A 20530-nucleotide genomic window follows, 5' to 3' on the forward strand; every position below is an offset into this window, starting at 1 on the left:
ATTTTCCTTCTTTTTCCATGCCTTGAAATAAATTTGGACGTGACTTAAAACTTTCTAGCATTTTAAAAGTCATATTTTCTGCCCAATTTGTGGGCGTGGCCTAAATGTGTAAAGGGGTGGTGTATACGAGTGGTTTGATCCAATTGTGACAAATATTGTGCATTTTCGTGGCAAAACCATTAAAATTGGCAGGCCTATTTGAACTAAAAATGGGCTTAACATATGTTTACGAGAGGGATCCACTTTGGAATTTGCCAACTGTGGGGATGAGCTTTATTTGAAAAGGGGTGCACAAAATCCAGAAAAACTGTATTATGTGCTGCAATCAGTGCTCTTTAGGTCTATATGCTTTCAAATAGGCGTAGCATATGAAATAAAAACATTTAATGTTAAACCACTTGTAACTGTCACTCAATTGGTAGGCGTGGATTAAATTCTAGGCTATTTATGGAAGCACCTTGATTCAAACGATGCCCAGATCGTCATTTTGGTGGTAAAAACACAAATTCTGTGTTCGTTAACTATTTTTAACAATACAATGTAAAGACAATGTTAAAGGTAACAGGCCCCCCCCCCCTTTTAAGCAACATGTCAAAGTAGGGGATTAATATTCGATTCATTTTTGTACTGGCTCAAAGTGCTTAAACAGTGATCCGTCATTCAAATATTTCATATTAAAGGCTTCAAGCTAATGGAACCTATGTACATCTTAATCAACTGTCAAAAGTAAAAGAGCATCCTTAAATGCATGTAGGAACATTTGCATTTAGTAAAAAGAGTACCTATCGATTAATGACAAATTCTTCGCCTAAATTAAGTTTGGGACCTGTTGTATGAAAGTGTTTTGCCTGAACGTGTATAATTTAGAAGTGAGAAAACGTTGAAAGTGGTTTTAGACAATTTTCCCACATGCTGTTTTTACAGAGCTATCCAGCAAATGTTGGCGGTATCCCAATTTGTCAATGTCTTTTTCAATCAGAAGGCGCTTGTTAGAAGCCATAAACGATGCCATATAGCAGGGATCACACCCAAAAGTCATTACAAATTATCAATTAAACCACAACGGGAAACTGACTGCATTTATGTAGACTCTTGACAGGTGATATACTTCTACAGGATACTAGAAGCCCTAAATCAGAAATATTTAATTGAAGTAGATTATATGACTTTAAATCAGTATGCATACTGTTCTTCCCCTACCACGTACTTTAAAATGTAGCACCACAAAAGGGACAAAATGCTATGCCTTTGACATGGTCTTTACAGTGTATTGTAAAAGATATAGTTAACGAATGCAGAAGTTTTGTTTTTACTGCCAAAGTGAAGAGTTGGGCATCGTTTGAATCAAGGTGCTTCCATAAATCGCCTAGAATTTAAGCCATGCCCACCAAATGGGTGCCCCTCACTTTTGCCATTCATCTTTGTCATACATCATTCAAAGTCAGCATAGGCTTAGTCCTTATAGCATAGATGTGCCACGAAGAGTGACGTCACGGTGACGTCATCATGGGTCACGTGACGTCATCATTCATGTGCATATTACAAAGTCCTAAATCTTCAGAACTGTCAGTCCGATTGGGTTGAAAATTGGTATGTAGGTAGACTGGGATGTGTTATAGATAAAAATTGAGGTGACGTCATGATGACGTCGTCATGGGTCACGTGACATCATCCTAACATATTGTAAAGTCCTATATGTAGGGAACTGTAAGTCCGATTGGGTTGAAACTTGGTATGTGAGTAGACTAAAAATCTATGTGACGTCATCATGACATCATCGTGTGATTTTATATGAATTTTTGGAATTTTGGACCTTTCAGCCATATCTCACGAACGCAACATGCAAAATTCAAAATTCTTTCCGTATTATGTTTGTTAGGTATTAGATATATGCACAAAATTTTCAAAAATGTGTGACGTCATCATGACGTCATCAAAAATGCGATTTTTGAAAACACATATAAGGGAAGGTCCGATTGTCATGAAACTTGGTGGATAGCTAGGTAATGGTACCAGTATGCAAATTCTGAAAAGACGTCACCATGACGTCATCGGTTGATTTTTTATGATTTTTTTTTTATATTTACAATTTCATTGCGCTTCCAAAATTTAGCACTTCCTTTCATTAGATTGACTTCAACCTTAGTACAAACCAAGACCACAATGCAAAAATGTGCATCGACAAGTGTAATCAAGATGATGTCATAGTAAGGCATGTGACGTCATCAAATGCCAAATCCGAAGTGATGTCAACATGACGCCATCAACTAATTTCTATACATTTTATATCTGTTGGCTATACTAGTTCAATATCACTTTTATGAACTTTGAACCAAAAAATATAATTTACATGACTCCACATTGGCATAAAAGCATAAAGCAACGCAACATGCAAAATTCAAAGTTCTTTTTGTATTTTGTTTGTTAGGTAACAGGTATTCCCACAAAATTTTGAAAAACGTGTGACGTCATGATGACGTCATCAAAATTGCGATTTTTGAAAACACAAATAAGGGAAAGTCTGATCGTCATAAAACTTGGTGGATAGCTTAATAATGGTACTGGTAGGCAAAATCTAAAATGACATCACCATGACGTCATCGCATGATTTTTTATGATTTTTTTAATATTTACAATTTCATTCCGCTTCCAAAATTTAACACTTCCTTTCATTGGATTAACTTCAAGCTTGGTACAAACCAAGACCACAATGCAAAAATGTGCATTGACAAGTGTTATCAAGATGACGTCATCATCAGGCATGCAACTTTTCCTCAAATCCGCTGATTTCCTCATTTTTTACTTCTCATGAATGCCATTACAAATTGAAAAACACTGTACAAAGTCTTGTGTGGTTTGGAATTTCCTCGTTTTTTCTAAATTCCCAGTTGCATGCCTGCATCATAAGGCGTGTGGCATAAAGATGCATTTTTTTAAGTCTCATATTTATTAAACTATCAGTCCGAATGGGTCAAAATTGCGTACGAAGGTAGTTCGACACGTCTGATTTAATACGGATTTATTTCCTTTTGACGATAATATATATCTTACAGACGCTACATGCTAAATTAAAAAATTCTTGTACTGTATACTTTAAAACGTTGTACATGCATAGTCTGTGACTGTTATTGATAAAAAAAATAATCATAATGCGGAAAAGCCCTATGTTCTGTTGCAAACAGACATAGATCTCTAGTTTTTATTTCTTTTTGTCGCCAAAATCCCATAGACTTTGTACACGTTTTTTTCTCAGTGCCACTTTTGGCATTAATCTTTGTCAAACATCATTGAAAGTTACCACAGGCATAGTCCCTATAGCAAAGTTGTGTCCCGAAGAGTAACGTCATGGTGACGTCATCAAGTGATTTATTATGGATTTATGAATAATTAATTTTTCTCATAGACTTTGTACACAGCTTTCTCCACAAGTCTTTTCCTATACAACACTGATATATCTTACTGAGTAGTTCTGAACTTCGGCCAAGATTTACTATGAGAAGGAAAGAGAAATCGTATTTTTACGCTCTGTCATTTGATTGAAAATATTCCCAAGAGTCAGAATATCAAGTAATATTTTATAAAAATGTTTCAGGCAAATCACGTATTTAAAGGTGCAGTTTTCTGCAGTGGGATTTTTAGCCCATTGACTTTGTACACATTTTCAAGCCACCATTTTTATAACTTGGCGATCTGGAATCGTCATCAAAGTTACAGCCAAGGAAGACCCTCATACAAAGATTATGCCAAGACTATGACGTCATGATGACATCATCACCTAATTTTTTTTATTGATTTTTGGAAATTTACGTGCATATTTTGAAGTCCTATATCTACAGAACTGTAAGTCCGATTGGATTGTGGCTAGACCGGGATGTGTTATAGGTAAAAAAAATGAGGTGACGTCATGATGACGTCATCCTGAGATTTTATATGAATATTTGAATTTTTTTACCTTTTAGCCATATCTCACGAACGTAACATGCAAACTTCAAAAATCTTTTTGTATTTGGTCTGTTAGGTAATAGGTATTCGCACAAAATTTTGAAAAATGTGTGACGTCATCATGACGTCATCAAAATGTTATTTTTCAAAACACATATAAGAAAAGGTCCGATTGTCATGAAACTTGGTGGGAAGGTAAATAATCGTACTAGTATGCAAATCCGCAGTGACATCACGATGACGTCATCGTTTGTTTTTTATGTTTTTTTAAATATTTATAATTTTATTTTGCTTCCAAAAATTGCACACTTTCTTTCATCGGATTGACATTAAACTTGGTTCAAACCAAGACCACAATGACAAAATGTGCATTGAAAAGGGTTTTAAAGATGACGTCATTGCAGGGCATGTGACGTCATGTGATACAATTATATTTTAAGAATTATTCTAAGCATTTTGAACAACCTTTAACTGCATGAAGCACTCTGAAAAGTGACTGCAAAAGGACCAATGAAACAAATATGTGTAAAATGCGAAAAAGCCCTGTGTCTGTTTGCAAACAGACATACAGCTCTAGTTTTTTTTTTCTTTCTTCTTCCTCTTTTTTTTGTCGCCTCAAAATCCCATATCCTTTGTACACGTCTTTTCTGGCCTTCACTTTTGCCATTATCTTTGTCATACATCATTCAAATCAGCACAGGCATAGTTCCTATAGCATAGATGTGCTACGAAAGTGACGTCATGGTGACGTCACCATGGGTCACGTGACGTCACGTTAAAAATTTCTAGATTAAATCTTTGAAAATCAATATAAAATCAACCGTGAATGACCTGAACTTGATTTTTGCTGGAATTGATATAATTATCTAGGGTCTTCATTTTATCTCGTGTGCGAAAAGTCTTGTGACCTTTCCTTCCGGTCCTTCCGGTCCATTTAAAACTGGAAAGAGATGTGAACTTGCTTTCAATGATGTTAGTCTGTGGTTAGGTTTTATTTCACAAAACAACTACAGGTGACGTCATAAAATGTTAGAGCGCCCTCTAGCAGCAGGTTGAAAAGTATTTAAAATGAATTTTGAGTTGATGTCTGTGGCAAGGTTTGCGGTAATTGCTTCAAAATTAGTGTATATGATGACCTTAATGCAGACAACACCTGTGCGAACCAAAAAATGATGACGTTATCAGACCGGAAGTTAGAATGAAAACAACTTTTTTTTCTTTGAAAATTCCTAAAAAATCCAACCCTGATAGTTATATTCTTGAATTTTGCTTCAAAACACACTCTATGGATAGGTCTAAAACCTTCCTAGGTTTGGTGGCAATAAGCGTACTTGCAGCATGCTTAAAATTCAGGTTGACCACATCGTATAGCCTTTACATGTACAATGTACATTGTACATTACGTCTCTTCATTCTCACCAGAAGAGGGCGCTGCATAACTTAAACGGTTGCACCACAGACGTACAAACACATGCTGTGGGTTGTACACATAGGCAAGGCAGCGTAAATGAGCGGCAGAGAGCCTGATCTTGCACAGGAAATTTCTCTTTTTGCGTTGCCAAAACTCCTTCACGTGGCGATTTGTTTTATCCACTTCACTAAGTCCGATTCGATTGAAACGTTGTACATGCATAGCCAGGGATGTGTTATTCATAAAAAAAAAAAATTAAAAAAAGGTTTTCAGAAAAGCCCTTTGTTCTGTTGCAAACAGACATAGATCTCTATCGCAAAAAGCGGAAAAGCCTTTCTTTTTGTTCAATTTTTTTTTCTTTCTTCTTTTTATTCCCTGGCAAATCCCATAGACATTGTACACGTTTCTTCCACCCCTCACTTTTGCTATTCATCTTTGTCACACATCATTCAAAGTCAGCATAGGCTTAGTCCTTATAGCATGGATGTGCCCCGAAGAGTGACGTCATCATGACGTCACCATGGGTCACGAGACGTCATCACAAATGAGCATATTTTAAAGTCCTATATCTACGAAACTGTAGGTCCGATTGGGTTGAAACTCAGTATGTAGGTAGACCGGGATGTGTTATAGGTATCATCGATGTCATCATGTGATTTTATATTGTTTTTGAACTTTTGGACTCTTAAGCCAAATCTCACAAACGCAATATGCTAAATTCAAAAGTCTACTTCATTCACTTACCCAAATAGCTACTACATATGCATATTTATTCAGCCGACAGGCTCAAACGCTAAAAGATTTAATCAACCAACGAGCGCCCTCTCGGGGCCTACCCATTATGCTACATCATGAATCCACCATTATACTTCCTCTTTTTTTCTAGCGACGGCATCGTGCAGAAGCAAATATTTTTGCTCTCGCCTTTTGACAAGTTTTTGTACGATTTTCGCTTTAAGAGTTTCTGTTTTATAGAATTTATCAACGAAGTGAGTTGTGTAGAATCTGTAGAGTTTGGTTTGAGTTAAGGAGTTTTCATTTGGAGTGATTTTGGAGTCATTTTGCTTTCGTTTTTCTTTCACGTGGCGTAGCAGGTTTTTCAGCCTTTGTCTGACACCACGTGCGGGGGGCCAGGTTGGCACCGCGGGACTAGCCCAGTGCCGGTTAGGCATCATGGGTTCTCCCTTTGGGATCGAGTGCAATCCCCATTTAGCCGAGTCGGCTTTCCTGAGATATTAGTATTATTATTTCTGTTGTACAGTTATCTAATAATAACATTTCTTTGTCAAAAAAAAAAAAAAGCAGTGCATTTAGTTTATGACTCCATAGACGGACGAATCCGTATAGACCTTTAGGGGAGACAGTGCGTCGTATATCCCTGGAGAGAAAGTGCGGTTATTCTCCACAAGGTCTGCTAGTCGCCCCACACGTGGGGCCCCTGTTCCGGAAGTCAGACTTTCGGCCGTTCAGGGGACTAGCGAAACGTTTCGAAGAATACAGCGGTTTCGGCCGTTCCCTGTTCTCCGTTCGTTTCCCCTAAGCTCGCGGTGAGCTAGGGCCTAGCGAAACGAGTACAGTGGGGGTATATCGACAGAGGTCGTTCCCTTCCCCCTGACCGTTTCAGCTAGCTCGGGGAGCTAGAAGAGGAGGTTTCGTTGGGTATATCGACAGAGGTCGTTCCCTGCCCCTCGGCCGTCCTAAGCTATCTCGGTAGTGCGGCGACAAACGAGATAGCAGATATTCGTGGGCATATCGGCCGCTGGCCGTTCCCTTCCCTCGGCCGCCTCGCCTGGCGTGTAAGTTGAAATTCCGTGGGGTACAGCGACCAGCGGTCGTTCCCTTCCCCTCGGCCGTTCTCAACTGCATTTATCTCAGTAGTACAATAGTACGAAAAGACGAGATAGCAGTGATTCCCCACGCAGGGACATCGCGGTAGTCTGTAACGGTCATCCCGTGTTACGCGTTTTGACTGGCATCAAACATACGTCCTACGGTATGGAACACTGTGAGGATACCGGGGATAAAACTCCCCGTGTAACCACGGCCCCCCAGGCGACCAGCCGTAAGGGTCCCGCGGTTAAAAAGGCCGCATCAAAGGCCACCAGCGGTCCCAAGGGTAAGACCCAAAAAGGGACCACTAGTCGCTCGATCACGCTGCCGGTCTCCGGACCATCGGCGTCACCTAGCAACCCGGCGTCGATTTCCCGTGGTTTCACAGGAATTTCTTCGCCTCGTCCCCCCCGGTCTGCTGGCTCCAGCAACCCTCGGGGACGACCAGTCACGGAGCGGTAAAAGGATTCAATCCTCACCGGCCCCGTCTGCGCGTTCTTCGCGCTCCGAGCTTCCTGCTTCCACCCGTGCGGAATGGGCAGGACTCGCGGTGACTGACTTGCCTCCTCTCCCAATTCGGGCCACGGATTCGCAGTCAACGTCATTCTTTGATCAATGCTCCGGAATTCCCAGGATATTATCGGAGTTTTCATCCAGTGAATCAAGTCACCCAAGTAAGAAAAGGAAACACAAGGCAGCGCCGTCTTCTTCAGGGGATTCCCCCCGTAAGTCGACGCATCGGAAAAATAAAAACAAATGTGTATCCACGGAATCTTTCTAAAAGCTTTCCAGGACATCAACGTTTCGCTAGCAGCCCTCACTAAACAACAACAATGGAGATCAGCCCCAGCGGTGACTGAGAGGTCACTCCCGGCGGCCACATTTCCGGACCCAAATCCGGGTCTAATCCTGCCGGATCCGAGTGTGATCTGGCCGGATCCGAGTGTGATCTGGCCGGATCCGGCTCCGATCCGGCCGCGGTCCGGCCGGATCCGGGCTTAATTCAGCCGGATCCGGGCGCAATCCTGCCGAATTCGGGCGGGATGAGAGGGGAACACACTGGGCCCCCAGATCCTGGGGTTGCCATAAGTGTCTGCTCAGATAATCCACCTACTGCGGGCCGCGATTGGGCGCCCCCGAGATTGCAGTTGGGAATTTCTTTACACCCATCTATGAATTTAGGCACTTCTGTTCAAGATGTTCCTGACATAGATGTCGATAGTACTCACCCCCCTTCCACTCACTCGCAAGATGGGTGTTCTGGAGGTGAAGTGGCCACTGACCCTGGCAATTTTTCGCCATTTGAGACTCAGCTAAGGCTGGTTCAAAGAGATATGGTTCGAGTACTGCAACTAGTACTGCAACTACCAGAGAGCAGTAAGCCAGAGACCACCCGTCGTTCTTTCAAACGACAGACTGGTGTGGAGGAACCTGGAGATCCACCTTTCCCAGCTATGCCGGTTGATCGTTTATGCGCCGATCGTAGATGGAGGATACAATGGAGAAAGTCGATGAGGCGGCTAGATTTGGCTCACAAACAAGCGCCTTTTTACTTTTATTATCTGAATATATCGTCTGCGCATGTGAGGAAAATTCACAAATTCCAGCCGATATGTTAGCAGCAGCCTTCCGATGTCTGGACGAAATACTACGTTTTTCTCTAGATCAGTTTACGAGAATCTCTATCTTGTCCGCCAAATCGCGTAGGACTAACGTGATGGAGGCACTTTACATACCGCACGAAGGCGCTAAGAAGAAGTTAGAAGACCTTCCTCTTATGGGCAAAGACCTTTTCGGAGGCAAATTCCAGGAGATTCTGGAAGTTGAAGCCAAACGAATCGAAACAGCGGACAAACTGAGCTTGAAGAAGCCTTCAGCTACTAACAAGCCCAAGTTATCTGGGAAGAAGGCAATGAGAGGTGCTCCCTCGTTTCGCCCTTCCCCTAAGAAACCATTCAAGCCCTTTCGCCAACAGACGGCCAAGGCATCAGCTGGTGCAATGGTTTCAGCTCCACGCCCCTACTCTGCCCCTGCGCGCCAGTATGCACTAACTAGCGGCCGGGGATGTGGCGGTGGGCCATCGGCCCCCCGCCTTGGATGGCAGCGGTGACTCCCCCACGGAGCCGACCCCCACACTCAGGCTCGTTGGGGGTCATCTCAGAAATTCTGGAGAGAGATCACCTGCGACGCAAGGGTGCTTTCTATAGTCAGCCACGGCTGTCAACTAGAATCTACAAGCATCCCTTGGTCGGAAATATGTGTTTGCGAAACACTGGTTCCGACAAACACAGACAAACGATTAGCTCTCGAACAGGAGATATCATCCCTTATCAAGAAGAGAGCGGTCCGCTTGGTGCCACCAATGGAACAGTTCACAGGCTTCCTGTCCTCCTTTCTAACACCAAAGAAGGTGGCTAGCTAAAACCGCTCAACAAGTTTGTCAGACCCAAGCGTTTCCAAATGGAAACTCTCCATGTAGTTCTAGAGTCGTTACCCACACCAGCGTGGGGGACGTCATTAGACCTAAAAGACGAATACCTACATGTCCCCATCTTCCAAGAGCACTCCTGATTCCTACGTTTCCGGTATCAGGGGCGCACTTATGAGTTAACTGCCCTTCCCTTCGGACAATCAACCTCGTCAAGAGTGTTTACCAGGGTTGTGCGGGCAGTTGCATCATGTCTTCATCGAGAAAACATAATGATCTTTATGGATCTTGACGACTGGCTGATAGTGAGAAAATCAAAAGACGAAACTGCTCAAAATATGAGAGATACTAATACGTTGACAACGAGGCTAGGCTTCATCATCAACGAGAAGAAGTCCCAACTAATCCCGTCCCAGGAAATCACTTTTCTGGGAACAGAGATCGATCTACGCAGGGGCATAGCCGTCCCCACAGGGGAATGCGTTACCAGCCTGCGGAAGTGCGTCAAACTTTTCCTATCCGTTCAAGTCGCTCCAGCGCAAGCTTGGCTGAAACTTCTAGGGATCATGGCCAGCTTAGTGGACCTGGTCCCCTGGTGCAGACTGAGGATGCGTCCTTTGCACATGCATCTTTTGGCACATGACAGACCCAAGACAGATCCAATCTCTCTAGTGATCTCAATCAACGAAGTCATTCGGCCACACCTTCGGTGGTGGCCATTGGAACAGAACATTCGGTGCAGATGGAGTTTCCCCAGAGGGGATCCTCACACCATAATCTCCTCTGACGCCTCCCCCTCGACAAGCTGCAGGAATTTGGGACGACAACATTCGGTCCCTACATATCAATGTTCTAGGCTGCAGTCAACGCCTTACACCACTTCCAAGCAGACGTAGTGGGCCGGTCTGATCTAATCAAGACCGACAACATGACAGTGGTAGCATATATTAACAAACGGGGCGGTACAAGATCACCCCAGCTGTGCTACCTGACTTGGGAAATGTTTTAGTGGCTAACCAGACACAAAGTAGATCTACATGCCATTCACATTCCTGGTGCTGAAAGCGACATAGCGGACTCTCTCTCCAGGGGCAAAGTAATTCCCACGGAGTGGTCATTGAACAAGAGAATCGTAAGTCAGATCTTCTCGATCCTAGGTTGTCCACACATAGACCTGGTTACCTCCGTAATCAACACTCAGCTCGGGGTGTTCTGCTCGAGATCCCATCATCCTCAGGCATGGGCCTCGAACGCACTATCAATAGACTGGACAAACATGTTCACTTACGCCTTCCCTCCGATCTCAATCCTTACAAAGGTCATCGGGAAGCTGGAGAGAGACAGGTGCAAGATCCTACTGATAGCCCCCTTCTGGCTGCGCCAGCCCTGGTTTCCGCGACTGGTGAGGCTCCTAGTGGGCTCCCCTCTAATCCTCCCAGATTGTCATGACCTACCCTTTTAGCCTCGATCCCTGTCCCGACACCCGGCTCCAGGAGATCTCCACCTAGCGTGCTGGCCACTGTCAAGCTCGCTTACCGATCAGCAGGTCTTTCTGAAGACGCTGCAGCCCCGGCCGCAAAGGGACGTCGTCTCTCAACACGACGAATCTATGACAGTCAACTACGACATTATAGTAGGTGGTGCTGTGGATTCACTCTGTGCTTCTTTAAACCACTGTTCAGAATTTCTACTGTCATTGTTCAGAGCCAATTTGTCAGTAGGAATGGTGCGAAATTAACGATCAGCCATAGCAGTAGTTCACACGGCTTCGCTGATGGCTCATCCATTTCCTCTAATGTGGCGATCACTCACCTACCCCGTGGAATGTTCAATGAGAGGCTAACAGTCCGGAATCTAGTCCCATCCTGAGATCTGGGTTCGGTCCTGAAGTTTTTGGCCAAGGCTCCATACGAACCTTTGGGCCAGGCACCTCTCATTCACGTGTCAATAAAGCTAGCCTTTCTGCTCGCAAGGCTACTGTTAGGCGTAGCAGCGAGATCCACGCGCTGACTTTAGATCCAAGACGTATTCACTGGGAACCAGGCGGGATCCGCCTGATCCCAAAAGTGTCCTTTCTGACGAAAAATCAGACAGCAGGGTTTAGCCCTCCTGATATTTTCGTCCCCCCCCCAAAAAAAAAATTGGGTCCACCTCCTCTGTCCCCGCAAACAAATTATGGTGCCCTGTGCGATCCCTAAAATGATATTTAGCACACACTAAACCACTCAGGGGTGATTGCGGGCGGCTTTTTATTACAACCATGCAGCCGCATGGCCCCGACTCAAGGGACACCATTTCGCGTTGGGATGTATAAGCAATCAAATTCGCTAACTCGGATAGGCCGTCCAAAAGGGATGCTCCTGTCCGAGTCCTTGTCCAGGCCCATGACGTACGCGCCGTAGTGACGTTCTGGACATTTTTTAGTGGGGTCCCTATCTCTGAAGTTTCACAGGCAGCATGCTGAAAGTCGACCTCGACATTCACATCTTGCTACCTACGTGACATACTCCAGACTGGAGGTAACATGGGGAAGACGATACTGGTATCTCACCAGTCCTCGTCTAAGAACCCTACCCTGCACAGTAGTCTTTCCTGGCCTGGCCAGGAGACCAACTAGGCAGGTAATACCTTACATGTATATTCAACCTAAATGGATTAAATCATGATGTATATATATATATATGCTGTTGTTTAACCATTTGGTTGAAGGGCGTCTCGCCTACCCGGCCACCAGTTGTCGGTGCCACTCTATGCATATGTAGTAGCTATTTGGGTAAGTGAATGAAGTAGACTCCCCCCCCCCCCCCCCCCCCCCACAGAAGTGTGGGACGAGTCTACGAGTGATACTTACCCAAATAGCTTCCCGCCCTCCTCCCCACTCTCGGCTCGCGTTATGATGGTTTTTCGCCTTTAGTGCGCGAGAAAAAAGAGGAAGTATAATGGCGGATTCATGACGTAGCATAATGGGTAGGCCCCGAGAGGGCGCTCGTTGGTTGATTAAATCTTTTAGCGTTTGAGCCTGTCGGCTGAATAAATATGCATATGTAGTAGCTATTTGGGTAAGTATCACTCGTAGACTCGTCCCACACTTCTGTGGGGGGATTCTTTTGGTATTATGTTTGTTATGGAATAGGTATATTCTCAAAATAGTGAAAATTGTGTGACATCATTATGACGGCATCAAAAATGCGATTTATTAAAACACATAGAAGGGAATGTCTGACCGTCATGAAACGGTAGGTGGGTAGATAATAATACTAGTACTCAAAATTTGAAATGACGTCACGATGACGTCATCGGTAGATTTTTGGTGATTTTTTAAATATTGACAATTTTATTCTGCTTACAAGATTTAACACTTTCATTCGTCTGATTGGCTTCAAACTTGGTACAGACTAAAATTACAATAGAATAATATGCACTGCCAAGTGACATCATGATTACGTCATCACAGGGCATGTGACGTCATCTTAAATGTGCAAACTTTAAGACCCTATATCTACAGAACTGTAAGTCCGATAGGGTTGAGGGTAGGTCGGTATGTAGGTAGGCCGGGATGTGTTATATGTAAACATTGAGGTGATACCATCATGACGTCATCGTGTAAGTTTATATCGATTTTGTGACATTTTGGACCTTTAACCCATATCTCACGAACGCAATATGCCAAATTCAAAATTCTTTGTGTATGTTTGTTAGGTAACAGGTATATTCACAAAATTGTGGAAATTGTGTGACGTCATTATGACATCATCAACAATGCGATTTTTTTAAACACATGTAAGGGAATGTCCGATCGTCATGAAACTTAGTGGGTGGGTAGATAATAGTACTAGTACACAAAATCTGAAATGACGTCACCATGACGTCATCTGTAGATTTTTCCCGATTTTTAAAATATTTACAATTATATTCTGCTTAAAAAATTTAACACTTAAATTCATCTGACTGGCTTTAAACTTGGTACAGTCTAAAACCACAATAAAATAATGAGCACAGCCAGGTGACATCATGATTACGTCATCACCTAAAATCAACAGCGAGAGATCTAATTTTGTTTTTTTTTACGGGCATTGATAGAATAATTCATGGTCTTAATTTATGATATAACGTGCAAAATCACGTGACCCTTCTTTCCTGTTGAACCCGAAATTGCCTTGTTATTTGCAATTGGTAAAAGATGTGAACTTGCTTTCAACGATGTCAAAAATCTGACCAGTAACGTCATGCATTATTCGAGCACACTCTGGCGGCAAGTGATCACGGGTCTTGTGATGTGGTCTTAAAGGTGCATATTTAAAAAAATAAAAAATAAAGAGCCATAGGTTCGATTCGATTGAAACGTGAAAAAAGTAAGACTGCTGCAAACTGCTTACTGACTGGGTGGACCTGAAATATATAAATCTAAAAATTAATGTGGCCTGACGTTGCGAACTTAGCAAGTTCTTCTTCAGAGGCTAAAACAGAAACGTTACTGGTTGATTGAAACGTAGTACATGCATAGCCACGGACGTGTTATTGATAAAAAAGCATAATGCGGAAAAGCCCTATGTTCTGTTGCAAACAGACATACATGTAGATCTCTCGTTAGCTGTTTCGGTGTACACACCAAAACAGCTCTTGTTTTTCGTTAAGATTTTTTTTTTTTTTTTAGCTGTTTCGGTCTACACACTGAAACAGCCCTTATTTTCGTTAACTTTTTTTTTTGGCTTTTTGGTAGGTAAGTATGGATAACAGCATTCAAAATCTGAAGTGACGTCATCATGACGTCATCATCTGATTTTTTATGAATTTTTCAAGTTTTAATATTTTCTTCAAATTTTGCAAAAATTATATACGATACGGTCCGATCGACTTCAAACCTGGCACACACTTATACAACCGTCTGAAGATGAATGCCGAATCATGACGTCATCATGGGTGATGGTTTAAGTATGTGCCAAGTCTGAAGTCGATCACATTAAGAAAGTGTCAAAGTGTATGGTTTGACGAAAGCGTGTACAAAACACATGGGGAAAAATGCATCTTTAATGCGTAACCTGACACCTGATGACATCACGATGACAAATTTCTTCTAGGACCATCTGTGGGTGGTGGTCCAAGTATGTGCCAGGTCAGGTGACGTCATCAATCTTTTCCCCTTCAACTTTTTCTTAGCATAAAGCTAATTATACATATTAATCATAAAGTGAATGCAGCAAACTTGGCCACACACATCAACTGATTATTCATTTTAAATATCTTTGAACCTGCTGCTAGAGGGCGCTCTAACATGTAATGACGTCACCAGTAATTTCTGTAAAGTACAACCTAGCCATAACTGACATCATTAAGAGCAAGTTCACATCTTTTTCAATTTTTAAATTATAATGCACTTCCGGTGTGGACCGGAAGAAAGGGTCACGTGATTTGGCTCACTTGAGATAAAATGAAGATCCCGTATTATTCAATCAATTCCCGCAAAGATCAAGCTCAGGTCTCTCACGGTTGATTTTATATTGATTTTCAAAGATTACATCTAGAAATCTTCAATATGACGTCCAGTGACCCATGAGTACGTCACCATGACGTCACTCTTCTGGGCACATCTATGCTATAAGGACTATGCCTTTGGTGACTTTGAATGATGTATGACAAAGTTGAATGGCAAAAGTGCAGGCGGTAAAAGACGTGTACAATGTCTATGGGATTTTGTGGCGACAAAAAGAAGAAGTAGAAGAAAGAAAAAAAATCAGAGCAAAAAGAAAGGCTTTTCCCCAACTATGCGGAAAAGCCAAAAATCTTAACGAAAACAAGAGCTGCTTCAGTGTGTACACCAAACAGCTAATTATAATGGAAGAAGAACTTCATGTCATTGAAAAAAAATGCCGTCATCGATGCCGAAACCTCAATACTGGTTACTGGTAAAGCTGTCCTTCAAGTCGTTCGAAAACTTCCCCAATCCATGTATTTATCTCAATTTCTAGGAATCTACTCAAGTTGTTATTTCACGAGTAGTTGAACACTTATATCATCTAAGTATATTCCGAATTTCAGCTTAATCTGTTGTTGCAAATGCTAGTGTACATGTGTAATCTCCAAGGAAAATTTGGACAAGGATTTTTTGTTGTCCAAAACAACATGTGGTTTTCAGCAAAGACCCTGAGCGCCGTAGGCACTATGGTTGACCGATTTTGGCCCAGCAACACAGTGACGAAGCGCATATTACATGTATATTCATTAGCGTCACTCGGCGTGACTTGGCATGGGTCTTGGTGTGGGTCTCAGTATCGACCAATGAAAGCCGGCAAAAAGGGTGATATGTATTATTTAATAACTTGTGAAGGAGGCTTTTATGCACATTTTTACTGCACACCATAATGGATAGAAACCTTATTAATATTTGTGAGGCTTAAAAAGATTGACAGATATTGCAAACACCAGTGGTACAACTTGCACGTAGACTGACCTATTTTTCCAATTTCAGCAAAAAGTAATGAACATATCACAACAATTTTAGCACATACTTGGATCATTATAAGAGAAATAAGCCCAGAAAGTTGCAAGAAAATACAGTTTCCCAAACGGGAGAAATTAATTTTCAAAGATTTCACCCACCTGTGTGAACATGTCTGTGTGCATGTTGTTTCATTCAAAATAAAGTGTAACGTAACCTTTGGAAATCGCCCTTCGCAACCACAAGACTGTATATGTGACCTGCTCCCACAAAACCCAGACAAAATTGACAATTTTTATTTGTTTTTAGGAATAGATTTTTCAAATTACTGAGGTTTTCAGCTTCAAAATGATATATGATATATGATATGTGATAGTCCTGTAATTGGCGTTTTTTTCTGCTGTTGGATGTGGATAATAAATAAATAAATAAATAGGTACTGTGACCCTATCACCTCTGGAAGAAGGATTAAGGGATAAAAGCCTGACAACCCAATTATGAGATACACGTATTGAAAGGTTTCAAGAGCCTTAAAATGGACAGTTCCTACCCCAAATGACTTCACATGCTTCACAAACAACTTGTGCAACTTTGTCTGTGTTTCATGGGAGCAGGTCTCATACCGGTATGTGTTTTAAAAAATGGCACTTTAATGACGTCATTATGACGTCACACATTTTCCACATTTTTGTGTAAATATCTATGACCTAGCAAACCTATAAAAAAAAGAAGACTTTTTAATTCATCTTGTGACTTGTAGGTCTCTAGATATAGGACCTTAAAATTAACCTCATTCCCATGGGTACGAGATCTTGCTGCACCATGTTGTTTCCCATCATGCCTTGCGTGATCTCAACCCCTGGATTTGTCTTATTTAAATGTGTCAAAATATGGCACATTATAATTAGAGCTGCAGTCTATCTGTTTAACGTGCGACGCCATCTTTAAAATGTTGAGAGTTGTGTTTTTGAAGAATCAGTCCTTTCAAACATAAGGTTTGGACGTCGCGTTATTTAACAAGGATTTGTATTAAATGTACGTACCTCTTTCTTCCCTTTACAACCGAAGATACAGGTTTTTTAAGCGAAAAACGAGGCTGCCATAATCCATATGCCATAGGCATTGCGCACTTTTGATAAACAAAACGTTTGTACGTGACGTGACGTGCAAAGCATGTGAGCGCATTATGGGCACACCCGGGGTGCAATTTCGCTCTGATTAGCCAGTCAGCATCATTTACGGGTTCATCATGGCCGAGGGTTAGTGTAAGGAACGCGCACGCGCCCATGGAGTCGAGGCTGCCTTAAAATATACACTTTTAAGACGACGTCCCATGACCTGTAATGACGTCATCATAGTATCTATCTTCACAGACCATCTGCTATGCTTTTGCCTATGTTAAGTTTCAAAGTTATATGACAACGTTTTATGACAACGTTTATGGAAGAAGAAACAATTGTTTTTAAAAATCAGGCCAAATCAAAGGCTTTTCCGCAGCTATGCCGAAAAGCCATAAAATGAGAACAAATAAAATAAATAAATAAATTAAAAACTGGTAAGCTGTTCTCCAATGATTGGGAATTTCATTTTTTTATTTTTGCAAATGTTTTCTACTGCTTTCAATATTAAAATTCAGTTCATAATAGCCGATTATATCCTTGACTTATATACTAGGTTATTATGAAGGACTACATTGTGTGCCATGTAGATAAGGACACAATAAAAAAATTTTTTTTCAATATGCTCATGTTTTGACACTACTGTGAGAGAAAAAAAGTGTTGTTAGGGATTATCATGCATCATGATTTGCATTCTGATGGTACTATAAATGTATTTGTTCATTTGATTAACGGATCCATGTTGTGGCTTTCAGGGGATAAGGTCATGATTGGTGAGAGTCCTGTCGCCCCTGGTGTACCGGTCATATACAGGTCACAGGAGGAAAGATCGGCAAACCCAGACAGATTGAACCTTGATAGGTAGGTCAGTGTTGTCAAGTACACCACAAATCCTTTCACAGGTTCCGTCACAACTCTTTTCATAAGTCAAGTCACAAGAAACAGGATGAACAATGACAAAGGAATGCCTTTGTAATAGTTTATTTGAATAGCTAGTGACTTGACAGGTGACTGCAGGAGTTGTATTGCTGAGACTGACACAGTTTCAGTGAAAAAAAACACATATTGAACTATGACTAAGCAGGACATGAAGTAAAATTTTTAAAACCAAACAAGTTAATATTTCTAGAGAGATTGGATTTAAACTTGAAAGTTATGTTGTATGTGTTTGTAATATATCAAAGGCAACCATTTTGAAAACAGGAGGAGGCTTACAGTGTGCCCAATTCTAGAAGGAGAGGAGCATCTCAGGTTACTCAACTTTCAGCACAACAGTATCCGCAAAATAGAGCACCTCACCAGTTTGAGGAGACTGATATTCCTGGACCTGTATGACAACCAGCTGGAGGATATAACTGGACTAGGTGCTCTAAAATCACTTAGAGTACTAATGCTGGGTAAAAACAGGTAATTGTTTAAAAGGTATTCTGCAATCATGGGTGCAATCTATAAACTATTATAAATCCCTAAGTTTAAGTTTGTGTATTTTTGATTTTGGTTAGTGAGGGGTTTAATTTTTGGCACAATATTTCTCGTTCAAGTCGGGTGATTTATCATTTCCAAATATTGATATGCCAGTAACAATTCCAGAAAGACATTTTTCATCGTGATTTTCTGTAAAAGTAAATGAACAAAAATAATTGCAAATTCTAGAAGTTTTACAAGTTCAAAGTAAACTTTTGCGTTTAAGGGTCCTGAAAGTACGTCACCAGGGGTGATTTTCAGGCTCTATTGCATGAAAAGGGCAAATATTTCTGGGTCCAGTAACTATCTTACCAACTAATATCAGTTTATTGGTAAAAGCTTTTTCTAGCCCAAATGAGTACATTCTCTTGAAGGTGATCCTTTAAGGTCTTGAATATGACTTTACTCGTATGAGATAAATTGTCTTGTCCCTATGGACTCTGCGCATGAACAGAGAGAAGTTTCAAGGGCCCCAGTGGAAGGGACACATCGTGTGCTCATATTGGTTCGTGCAGGTTTAGCGTGAAGTATGTGGGGTGCCGTGGTCTCGTGGTCTGGAGTAATGATGTGCATCGGGTCTGGTTGACCAGGCCAAACTGACCCGAAACATTACAGATATACACTGAATCTCAACTGAAACCGATCTTAACTCCCTCAAACCGACCTGACCCGAACTGACAAAAAATAAGGTAAAACCGACCCAATTCGACCCGACCTGAAAAAAAACCCTGAAAAAACCTAAATACCTGGCTTGGACAAAGTGATCACTTTTTTGTGCCTGCCCTTACCCACGTGGCATGAAGTCTTTTGCAAAACCATCATCTCTCACTCAGTCATACTCAGTGGGTTGATCGAGAGTAACCCTGCTTATTGAACAAACGCATGGTCATCACGCGGTATCATGAAATCTGTTACAATCTATCTATTTCACTGTCAGTCCTGATCCGACTGGAGAAATTCATACCGTGGGAACTTGATAGTGTGCTCGGTGGCCACACCACACAATGGGCTGCGGTCACAGTGGCTGTCAATAATATTGCATCACCTGAATTTCTCAACTGTTTCAGTTTATTTTGGTTTATTTCTATTTTTTCAAAAGATGGCTAAACCGACCCGACCCGACCCGACCCGACCCGAAAATGTAAATGCAAAACCAAAACCGACCCGACCCGACTGAAAAGATGGACAAACCGTCCCGACCCAACACGAAGTCGGTTTCGGGTCGGGTTGGTTTCGGTTTCAGGTCGGGTTTGCACATCATTAGTCTGGAGCATTGAATTTTAATATGGTCTGCGGGTAATTCTGCAGGTTGTGGGTTCGAGTCCATCCTGCGGCTATGGTGCGTGTGTCCTTGGGCAAGGCACTTTGTCACTCATTGCGTCATTGTTTTTTAAACAAACGAGCCCTTGACAACCCGTCCTGGCACGGGCCAGAACGCTTCATTTAAATAACAAAAGGTGTGAATATGCCCGATCTTCTGCAGACCCGCCGGGCCAATACGTACGTGTTCGATCCGACGGTTTCGATTGTAATAATAGAGAGGCACCAAGTACAAGTAACCACGGAGAAATAACTCCATGGTACAACAGAGGCGAAACGAGCAAATTGTGGCTGACAACGGTGACGAGAGTTGGAACCAGACTGATAGTCTACTACCGCATGTATTTTTGTACGCGGATGGCATTTTGTGTGGAGCGGGATCAGCCGTTGTCAGACTTGTTTGACACGTGGTAATGTGCACGTATTATCCCTGTTGCTGTGTTGTGCAGTGTGGAGCGGGATCTGAACTATACTTTGACCGTGCCAAACGCGTAGCGAGCAATGGGTTGTGTGGCATTGTCTGGCCGCATCGCGGTGTTTTCTTCGCGCGTCCGGACAGAATAAAGGTCCAGGGAATAAGA

The 20530-nt window shown here is 42.0% G+C and overlaps 1 protein-coding gene across 1 annotated transcript; it reads left to right on the top strand.

The window, feature by feature from the left end:
• The first annotated feature begins 17889 nt into the window (after positions 1–17889).
• On the top strand, positions 17890–18593 carry LOC119721766 (leucine-rich repeat-containing protein 49-like). Its single transcript, XM_038191725.1, has 2 exons — positions 17890–18026; positions 18369–18593. The coding sequence occupies exons 1-2, from the start codon at positions 17905–17907 to the stop codon at positions 18574–18576; spliced, it is 330 nt and encodes a 109-aa protein (XP_038047653.1). The 5' UTR covers positions 17890–17904; the 3' UTR covers positions 18577–18593.
• The last annotated feature ends 1937 nt before the right edge of the window (positions 18594–20530 follow it).

The sequence above is a fragment of the Patiria miniata genome, unplaced genomic scaffold, assembly GCF_015706575.1.
Source record: "Patiria miniata isolate m_02_andy unplaced genomic scaffold, ASM1570657v1 HiC_scaffold_14, whole genome shotgun sequence".
Classification (NCBI taxonomy): Eukaryota; Metazoa; Echinodermata; class Asteroidea; order Valvatida; family Asterinidae; genus Patiria; species Patiria miniata.

What these genes read in the sequence shown, in the direction of transcription:
- LOC119721766 (XM_038191725.1), top strand. Translation starts at nt 17,905, where the DNA reads ATGTTGTGGCTTTCAGGGGATAAGGTCATGATTGGTGAGAGTCCTGTC. An exon ending in GACAGATTGAACCTTGATAG is followed by an intron (nt 18,027 to 18,368) that starts GTAGGTCAGTGT and finishes TTTTGAAAACAG; the next exon opens with GAGGAGGCTTACAGTGTGCC.